We start from the raw sequence: 11,051 nt of genomic DNA on the forward strand, positions 1-11,051 counted from the left end.
CTAATGCACTTATTGTGGTTGGTACGACGGGAGTGATGGTTAGGCGGCTTTATATAGTTGTCTTTATCTATATTTAAACCGTTGTGATACAAAAGAAAAATAAACTTTAAGGAAGAGACACGGCGACGGGCTGCAAGGGTCGGCAAGCATGCCCGCCTGCGCAGCTCAGTGACACTGTCATGCCTCGAATACTTAGAATAGATAAAGCGAAGGGCCTTGCGTTGGACCATTTCTAATTTGTCGGAAAGATATTTTTGGTGGGGGTTCCAAACAATGCTGGCGTACTCGAGGATCGGCCTTATGAGAGATTTATATGCTATCATCTTTACATTAGGAGGCGCCAATGCAAGTTTTCGACGCAGGAACCCCAGCTGGCGATAGGCTTTTGTGTATGTGCTGCTTATATGTGCATCCCACTTCAGTTTACTTGTAAAGGTAACGCCCAAGTATTTAACAGCGTCGTTTATTGCAATGTTTGTGCCGACCAAATTATAACTAAAATGCTGGATAGTTTTTCTGCGAGTTATGCTAAGGCAAGCTGTTTTTGACACGTTAATTTCCATTCCCCACTCAAGACACCAACATGGAATATTAGCTAGTGTGGTATTAAGTCTAAGCTGGTCATCAGTTGTGCGGATAGTGGTGTAGATCACGCAGTCGTCAGCGAATAATCTCATTTTAACGTTAGGCTCAAGGCACATATAGATATCATTAACATATATTAGGAACAAGGTGGGTCCTAAAACAGAACCTTGTGGTACTCCGGAAAAAACTTCCAATGAATCAGAGGCTGTGTTGTTTACGGTTACATACTGGCTTCGATTTGATAGATACATTTTTATCCATGCTATTATGTTACTGTTAATACCAATAGACACAAGTTTGTCAATCAATTTACTGTGAGGCACCTTATCAAAAGCTTTGGCGAAGTCTATAAATATGGAGTCGGTTTGCAATTGTGAGTTAATAGTAGTTACGAAGTCATGCGTTATTTCCAAGAGTTGAGTAACGGTAGACAGGTTTTTACGGAATCCGTGTTGGTTTGGGTGCAATAAGTTGTTGTCTTCTAAATAAGTAATTATTGCCTTGTTGATTACATATTCCAATAATTTACAGCAGCAGCTAGTTAGCGAGATAGGCCTGAATGTTTCTATGGACAGCTTGCTCCCGCCTTTATGAATTGGAATAACCTTTGCACACAACCAGTCGGCAGGTAAAGAAGCTGTTAGCAGGAATGCTTTAAAAATTGCTTCAAGGAAGGGACATAGTTGCTCTGCGTAGCGTCGAAGGAATACATTTGAAATATTGTCAGGACCCACTGATTTCTTAACATCGATCTGCAACAGCAGGTTCAGAATACCTTCCGTAGTGACAACGACATCGGGCATTAAAAAAGGATGCACCGGAGCAACAGGGCTGCTTGGTGCGCATGCTCGTGTAAATACCGACTGAAAATACCTATTGTAAGCATTGGAAACGGTCTGCGCGTCCTTTACGATAGTACCCTCAATTTCTACTTCAGTTGTTGGGTTTTCAGGCCGTACCAAGAAACGCCAAAATTTTTGCGGCTGATCCGTCATGAAGCGAGATAACGTATCTGAAAAAAAAGTTTGTCTTGCATTTCTAATTTCCGCCTTAGGCTGAGATGCAAGTTCCTTTAAGATGATTGGATTCATCTTTTTCTTACACATTCTCTGTACCCTTCTTTTAAGGTGAATAATACGGCGATTGATCCATGGTGTTTTTCTTTGTGTGCGTTTTAGTTTCGTTGGGATAAAATTTTGTTCACAGTACGTAATTATTTTTTCCAGTTGAATCCACATACCATTAACACCCTCACATTCCTCTAGAGAAAAAGTCTCTAGTGCTGTGTCGAGGTAATCAATAACACAAACATCATTAGCTCTAGTGTAGTCTTTCACGGCTATCCGTGAATTTGTGCCATCGGGTTTGGTATTTAAGCATTCAAAGTTAAAAGTTATGATTAACACTTTTTGTGGTCAGATATTCCATCTTCTACAGTGGCTTTACCGGATAGCTTATTGGAAAGAAAAGCTATGTCTAGTATGGAGCGAGTGTTTCCTTGAATTCGGGTTGGTTCCTGGACCAACTGGGACAATGAAAAATTGAACATTAAATCGTATAATAGCTCGCTGTTGGCGGTATTTCTAGTACTTGTTAAGTTTTCCCAGTCAATAGCGAGATTGAAATCTCCAGTAAGTATCAATTTGGTACGGGGGGTAACCTTATCAACCAGATAGTCATGTATTTGTAAAAGGTAATCATCAGACGCATTTGGTTTTCTGTAGATGCCACCGATCAGTACTGAAGCATCGTGAGCAAATATTGTGCACCAAACGCTTTCGTGATTCGCGATACCCTTTTCTCTACGATATTGCAAACCACGTTTTATTGCAATGGCGACCCCGCCCCCGCGACCGTCACGATCTGACCGAAGTAGGCAGTATGAAGAAGGAACAATTTCAAAATCAAGAATGTCTGGGTGCAGCCACGTTTCAGTTATCACGAAAATATCAGGAGTGTACGAAAATAACAATTCTTCTAGCTTATCAGTTTTGTTAACAATGCTACGGGCATTCAAACATACCAATGAAAACGGTGTGGCGGCTTGCGGGTGTCACGAGTTGCTTTTCGCGCGACCATCGTGACGTGCCCTTCTCAAGGAAACTTTTGCATTTTTTGCTTCATCCCATACGTACAAGTCGTCTTCTATCTTTAGTTTATCGAATACAAGAGTGACCTTAGCACCATTGTCCCGATCTTTCTTTGCCGATTGCCATAGCTTTTTGCGCAGGTCCCGAACTCGTGCGGAAAAGTCTTCGGATATCGATATCGCTGTTCCCTTCAGTTTGTTGCAGTTACGAAGGACTACCATTTTTTCAGAGAAGTTGTACAGCTTTAGAATTACTGGCCGCTCTCGATTTTTTGTTTTCCTGCCGATTCGGTGCATGCGTTCTACAGATGTAACATTCACCTTAAGGATGTCTTTAAAAATGCCCTTAACAATACGCTGTTGTAAATCTGCATTTTGTTCGTTATCACCCTCTTCCACACCATAGATTATTATGTTATTCCGGCGGCTCCTGTTTTCCAAGTCTTCTACCTTAACTGATAGCTCTCGCACCAGTTTATTTGATTCTACGGTCATCACCTCATGCTCGGCGAGTTTATCCTCAAATTGCTGTAGGCGAGCTAACTCTTTTTCCATGGCGGTCAATCTTTCCTGTACGTTGCTTACTGTAGTTTCTACGTGTTTTAAGTTTTCAGAAAGAGCAGTGAGCACTTTATTCGTCTTTGTTTGTTCCTTTAGAACTTTCTGGAGGAGCTGGCTATTTAAAGTGGCTTCTGAACCAGACTCTGAGTCTGAGCGGGGTCCAGGGTTTAACTCCACATCACCTGATGTTAACAGCAGTAGCCTAATAACAAGAAAACAATCACAAAATGAAGAAAGCAGACTCTGTGGGCCCGGCAGCACTACTAAAGTGAGCGAATCGTCTCTAAGAGAGCAGACAGAATGTTTGTCACCCACCTGGACGAAAAAGTGGAAATTCATGAGCAACCGCCCGAACACGGTGCTGCCAAGCCCACTGAAAGACTGCTGAAGATGGCTCCGGGTTTTATGCTGAAGCTCAAGCGTGTCCGCTGACGTCACTCGGTTGACCACATGGTAGGGGAGGGGCACTTGAGGCGCTGCTTTCCATGATGGTTCTTCGTGGACGGGGCTGTCCGGCGCAGGCGCGGCGATGTTTCCCCGTGGTGGGAAGAGTTCCGCCGGGCCAAGGACGGAATCCACCCGTAGCAAGGCGATCTGGACGAAAAAGTGGAAATTCATGAGCAACCGCCCGAACACGGTGCTGCCAAGCCCACTGAAAGACTGCTGAAGATGGCTCCGGGTTTTATGCTGAAGCTCAAGCGTGTCCGCTGACGTCACTCGGTTGACCACATGGTAGGGGAGGGGCACTTGAGGCGCTGCTTTCCATGATGGTTCTTCGTGGACGGGGCTGTCCGGCGCAGGCGCGGCAATGTTTCCCAGTGGTGGGAAGAGTTCCGCCGGGCCAACGACGGAATCCACCCGCAGCAAGGCGATCTGGACGAAAAAGTGGAAATTCATGAGCAACCGCCCGAACACGGTGCTGCCAAGCCCACTCATTGCTCCCTCAAAGACGTTTTGTTTGGTATGCATGTCGGCAGGCAAGTAAATTACGTGCACAGGTGATATGGGTGATGACGTCTCCCAAGTCACTGGTGATCCGGTGGCTTGGCTGAGTTTTAAGTATCAAGCTCCTGCCCTTTCAAAGACGTTTCATTTGGTATGCATGACGGAATGTAAAGACAGTGCGTGCGTGGGTGATATGCGTGAGAACGTCACCTGAGTCACTCGTGATGAGATCATTGGCCTGGTTAATAAGTTTCGAGTTATTGCTGTGTGAACGGCGTTTCCTTTGATATGCATGATGAAGGTGTGAATAGTGCTTACGCGGGTGATAGGCGTGATGAAGTCGCGCGAGTCACATTGTGTCACTAGTGACTCATTCATGGTTTTTCCCTGTTAAATTCACTGTAAAGCTCTTCACTCCACGCATTCCTGAAAATTCTGGGTCGTTTTGAAGTCACAATGTCATCAGGATTAAATTCGTTGGCGTCTGGAATAAATCGGCTGGCGGTTGGATTAATTTCAGGGGCACTATGATTAAAATGAATGGCAGCTGGATTAATTTTAGTGGCGACTGGATTAAATTGACTGGCGCCTAGATTAATTTGGATGGCGCTTGGATTAAATTGAGCGGGAAAACCTGTAGTACACTGTAGCTATAGTGTATAGAATTGGGAGGTGACGCCAGCGCCCGCATATTTGCCGAGCGCGCGTTTTCCTCCTTTTCAAGCGCCGCCGCGACGGCCACCATGGCGCTGCTGTCGGCATAGTGATGCGGGCAAAACACGCACTCCGCGTTCTCTGGTCGGCTCGCATCTGGGCTCGCCGGTTCGCCTCTGAAAGTGTGTCTGGGCGTGTGCAATTTTCCGCGTGGCTGTCTCGCTTTTGGCAAAATGTATTTAGTTGCTGACACGACAGTGTGAGTGCCGAGCTTAGGATGAACTCCAGCACAACGAAAGTGAGGCGACGCCACTGCTTCACTCCTGGCTGCACGAGCGGCTATATGTCATCGAGGGAGCAAGGTCAGCGTGCTTCTCTTTTCTCTATTCCCAAAAACCCTGTCCTCGTCGAAGCCTGGCGACAAGCCGTACCCCGTGCCGACAAGTCGTTGGTCGCGAAGTCGGCGCTCTGTGAGCTTCATTTCGACGAGCAGTATATTGAGCGTTTTTACAGGCAGGTGATAAACGGCGAAACTGTTTAGATTCTCCGAGGGAAATCGGTGCTGAAATCTGAGGCGGTGCCAACCATATTCCCAAATGTTTCTGCGTATCTTTCAAAGAAATTGCCGAAGAAAAGGACGTCAAAAACATCCACTTGCGGCCTGCCATCAAAAATTCGACGTCAGGAACCAAGCACGTCTGCTTGCGAGGAGACAGCTGGCTCGTACAGCACAGAAAGCGACAGTCACCAAGTACCTGTTCCGAATGTGCCTGCAATTCCTGACGTCCACAAGTGTGATCTTCCCTGTGTTTACTGGGCTCAACATCTAATTGCTGGAGCCGACAACGCCACGGTGTTTACATTGTGCCCACTAGATGGTGACAAGTTGACTTTTGACAAGTATGTGCTAATGACGTCAAATGAAAACAAACTTCAAGCGACAGCTTTTGTGCAAGCCACAAAAATGAAAACGCTTGATATAACTGACATCGAAAAGGCAGAAGAGTTGCTTCGCGACGTCGACTCCATGATACCATGCACAGGGATTGGTAAAACTGGTGAATTTGGAGTAAATTTCAAGTACAAGGAGAAGACTTTTGATGACAGAACCTTCAGCCCATCTTGCCGTGGTGTTGCTCCAACGCCAGAAAAAGCCTGCTCACAATGCAAGCACCTCCGAAGACTGCTCTAGAATCGAGATTCCTACAAGCGAAGAAAAGGCAAAAAAGTAGCCCAGTCCCAAAAACATTCATACAGGCTTAAGCTGCGAACAGCGCAAGCGAAAAGGAGTCGCCTGAGTGTCCTGCAGTCATCAAACAAAAGAAAGAAAAGAATGCAAAGAATGACTCTGCAGCATTTGAAGAAGCGATGAAGGCCATACCCATTAAGCAACAGCAACAAGTCAAAGCATGCTTTGCAGCGGCTAATAGAAAATCCACAAAAGGAATGAAGTATGAAAGTGAATGGGCTCTAGAGTGCCTAAATATGTCCATGAAAAGCCCATGCCTCTATGAGCACATACGCAAAAACAACATCATGGCGTTTCCTTCTCGAACATCACTACGTCGATATCTCAAGCATTACAGGAGTGGGTTCAGCCTGAGTGAAAAAGTGTTTGCTGCTGTCGCGGAAAAAACAAAATCTATGGACTTGTTCCAGCGCCATGGTGGGCTGTTAATTGATGAGAATAAGCTATCCGAACACTTGAGCTTGGGACGCGATGGCACTATCGAAGGTTTTCTGTGCCTTGGGAAGTTCACACCAGAGAGTGAGCGCTCCGTAGCATGTGACCATGTCCTTGTAGTATTGTTCGTGCCTTTTACAGGCACGTGGCAACAGATTATTGGAGTATTCGCATCACGCTGCAATGTGAAGTCCGATACGTTAGGCAAAACAATCCTCGAAGCAGTAGTCATGTGCGAAAACGCCGGTCTGCACGTAGATTTTATCACTAATGATGAAGCTACGTGGAGCAGAAGCATGTGGCACTCATTCGGCATACACGGCAGGAAAGGAAACACAGTCTGTAGAAGGCAGCACCCTACAGACCCAGAACGTTTTCTGCACTTCATCTCGGACTTTCCACACCTTCTTAAATGTGTGAGGAACACTTTTATTCGAACGGGCGTGAAACTGCCAGAAGGCCATGCCAGTGTTGACGCTATTGACTGTGCCCAGAAGCTTGATGAACAGCATGACACGACTCTCAAAGCCATGCTTCTTATTAGCAAAACGGTCGTGCATCCCAATGGCTTTGAGAAAATGAGGGTAAGTTATGCAGTGCGGCCTTACAGTGACGAAGTCCTCAGGGGCCTTTTCTTGTACAATGCAACCATCGAAAAAAAGCATGGAAGCACAGCGGTGACAGTCAGCTTTGTGGAAAGAATGAGAAAGCTCATTGAGGCCATGACTTCAAGGTGCAGCTCAGGTGCATTTAAGTCTGGAGGGACGCAAAAAAAGTGCATTCAAAACTTCTTGACTTGCCTGGACGATTGGGAAACAGCTACTGGCTCCGGAGATTTTCTAAGCCACAGTACAGCCAAGGGGCTTCATGTTAGCTTATCAAGCACGCTACACCTTCTCTGCTACCTGACGATGAAGTTCAACTTCAGATATACGATGACATGCCGCTTCAGTCAGGACCCCCTGGAGAGGCTGTTTGGAATCGTCCGACAAATGTCTAGATGCAATGATCATCCGACTGCCTCCCCATTCTTAATCTCGGTCAACACTTTGAGCTTCCAGAATTTGGCAAAAGCACCGAAAGGAAGCAATGTGTCCTCTTGACTACTGAGAAGTCTGCTGGGAGTTGACAACGGAAAGCACCTCACTCGTCGGAGGAAGTTAGACGAGCTTCTTGACGTAGGAAATCTTGCTGAACGACATGAAGTGCTCAAGGTTATGGCACAGAGGATGCAGATATGGTCGTGTAAAGCAGAGATGCCAGACTTATATTCTGCATGACGGGATATGTGGCAAGAAAAATCGTTGCAAGCACCAAATGTGCATAGTGTAGCCAGCAGCTCCTACAAAGCAAGAACGATCTATCTCCAGCTGCAGCATCCCTCACGGCTGCTGTTGACCGAGGAGGCCTGCTTCACTCATCAGCCAAGCTCAATGAACTCGTGACCACTCTCGAGAACACTTTTACCCACTGCTTCAGTGTGATAGAAGTCAAAGCTGACAGCATCGTGACCTTGGTTTCCTTCTTGCAGCAAAGAACGCTTACACTTGTTGGCTTCCCTGACCACAGCATGTCCCTTACAAACAAATTTATCAAGTTCTATGTTCTTACTAGGCTCCACTTTCATGTCAAAGCTCAGAATAGCAAGCGAAACGCCAAGTAGGAAAGAATGAAATTGCGGAAGTTTAGACGTATGCGCCGAGTTTGATATTGTGACCTTAAGCTTTATTGGTTTTTTTTGCCGAGTGGAAAGTGATTGTATGCCTCTCATCACTTAGTTCCAAGCGATGCGCTGTCTGTGTGCAATGTTTCAATGTTTTTAACTAATTCCGAGCGTATGTAAGTGTGCGTATTTTTTATTATTTTACCCTGTATTTTATGATGTTCAATAGATATTACATATAATATGATGTGCAAAAAATAGTTGTTTAATTTTCCTCCCCAGAACATAAGTAATATTTTTTTTAAGAAATCCGTCGCCTTGCACTCCAAAACAACTCAGTATATGCGAACGAAAGCTTTTAGTTATGCAGATTCAACATCACAGAAGTCTCACAGCGGCAGCCAATTCCTTTTAATGCTTGAAATGGCGTTCTATCAGCTATCGTCACAGTGAGTTATCTGAATAACCAATTTATCTGAATCGCGCATCTTTAAAAGGTACGTGCGCTCAAGGCGCAGCGCGCGTAACTAGCATTACCATTCCGCCGACAGCGCCACCACTGCGCTGCTCGAAACGGAGGAGCGGCTCCGAGCTTCCTTTAGCGTCACCTCCCAATTCTAGCCACCCTAACGCAGCTACCACCTCAGACACAACAGCGATGACCGGTGATTTGTGCTTTATACGTTTTCGTTTTTAATCTGTCATTTTAATTGTTTGACGTAAACAATCTCTTCACATGCTTGAATATCATAGTCATCATCATCAGTAAGCCCGCGAAAATTGAATGTGGAACTTCAAAGCACCCAAAATTGCCACTTCTATCGTTATTATTATTATTATTATTATTATTATTATTATTATTATTATTATTATTATTATTATTATTATTGATATCATTATTATTATAACTTGCAAAGAAATTGCAAGCTGAAATGGAGCAGTGCCACTGTCACGCGCATTCTCAGCACTGCCCTAGAACACTCGTAAGCAAAGCTTAGAACAAGAAAAAAATATGACTTAGAGGAAATGAACAAAACCATAACTACATTGATTCCTAAAACGCAACTGCAGTTAGGTGAAAGCACTAGGGCAAAAAGTAAGCAAACTCTCACAAATCACACAAAAAAACTACAATCTACAAAAGCTACCCACTCAAGATATAAAGGTGAATTTACTCAGCTGAAAGGGCTGATTAACAAAAAAAATTGTCGACATGGGGATTGATTGCACCAAAGAATCAGATGAAGAATTCAAAGAAAGGACAGAGCATGACAACAGAAAACTAATTACGAATGCACACTCCAACAGATAGAGTAAAATAATCAGTAGTCTCAGCACTATAGTAAGGTGGCAGAAAACATTTACTATAGCTATTGAATAAGCCACCTAACAGAGAAAGAAGCCAGAGTTAAACGAAACACTTAAACTCCATGAGGAAATATAAACAAAGTTAGCGAGAGACATAAAATCAGAAGCCTAACCAGGAACGAATCTGCTCAGATACCCTACCCTGAGAGAATGGAATAGAGCCCTACAAAACATGACCAACGAAAAATCATGCAGCGAAATTGTTGACCCAATCAAAGAGGGAGATGTCGTGTTTAAAAACTTGTGACACTTTCTGCACAATGCCTCACGTACTGGCGAATCAAATGTACAACCTTACTGTAAAAATCCCAATACCAAACAAATACAGAAAAAAAGAGATGAAAGATCTGAAGAATTATACACCGATCAACAGATGTCCCACTGTGGATCATAGTCATGCGCTATCAAACTGAAAAATCTGCCAAATGGAATACATCCATTTACTTATCTTGCAGAGACTAATAAAAGGCATTCGACACGGTAGAGATACCAGCAGTCTTAGAGTAGCTAGTGCATAATGCATGCATGAATACCCTAGCCAAAATCTACAGAGAGTACACAGCAGACAGACAGATAATGAACTTTATTAAGGTCTAGAGGGGCGACTAGAAAAGTTCCTTTATGGAGGAGGAGCTGTCGCAGAGCAGAAACATTTTATTCGTGAAGTGGATCTGGCAAGGAGACGAAATATGAGCAATAATCACAGCATGCTTAGCAGAACTATTTGAGCCTCCATGTTGATAAGAAACACGAATAAACATTTACAAAGAATATGTCGGTGCTTATGTTTTGCAAATGACATTTTGTTTTTCAGCAGTGGTGCCGTTGAACTACAATGAACTGAGGGTCTAAACCGAGAAAGTGTTCAAGTAGGGCTACGCATAAATAAGTAAAAGACAAGGATTTAATGTTAGGAGGCCAGACACGAGAACGAGAGTTCGCAACGGCACACTAGAATCCTTACATTATACATGTATTTAGGTCAGGTATTCGCAGGACACACTACTCATGAAAAGAAAATTCACCAAACAACATGGATGGGCTAAAGCTTTAATGGCAGACATTCCCAAATCATAAAAGACAGTTTACAACTGTCCTTAAAGCAGAAAGTGGTCAACTATTGTATGCTGCGAGTACTAACATATGGCGCAGAAACTTGAAAGATAGTAAAAAAAAGAAGAAAAGAAAAAAGTGTAGAACAGACCAAGAACGATGCAAAATAGAGACAGAAAATGTTTAGCATAACATAGAGATATTAAAAAAGCAGAGCTCGATAGAGAACAAACAGGGCTAGATGACATTCTAGCTGACATTAATAAAAAAAAGGTGGACCTGGGCAGGTCAAGCAATGTGAGGGAGAGACAAGTGACTGGTTAGAGAGATTATGTGGCTACAAAAAGATGGGAAAAATAGCTGAGAAAGGCAGAAGGCTAGATGGGATTTGCACGCATAAGAACGATTAAGCTTGCACAGGGTTGGGAAAATTATAGGTAACTGCGAGA

The 11,051-nt window shown here is 44.0% G+C and overlaps 1 protein-coding gene across 1 annotated transcript; it reads right to left on the bottom strand.

Moving 5' to 3' along the window:
* Positions 1 to 2,638: 2,638 nt before the first annotated feature.
* On the bottom strand, positions 2,639 to 7,078 carry LOC142802039 (uncharacterized). Its single transcript, XM_075887573.1, has 2 exons — positions 6,884 to 7,078; positions 2,639 to 4,108 (listed from the first exon to the last, which is right to left on the bottom strand). The coding sequence occupies exons 1-2, from the start codon at positions 7,076 to 7,078 to the stop codon at positions 2,639 to 2,641; spliced, it is 1,665 nt and encodes a 554-aa protein (XP_075743688.1).
* Positions 7,079 to 11,051: the final 3,973 nt, after the last annotated feature.

Source organism: Rhipicephalus microplus, chromosome 1 (assembly GCF_043290135.1).
Source record: "Rhipicephalus microplus isolate Deutch F79 chromosome 1, USDA_Rmic, whole genome shotgun sequence".
In the NCBI taxonomy this organism is placed as follows: Eukaryota; Metazoa; Arthropoda; class Arachnida; order Ixodida; family Ixodidae; genus Rhipicephalus; species Rhipicephalus microplus.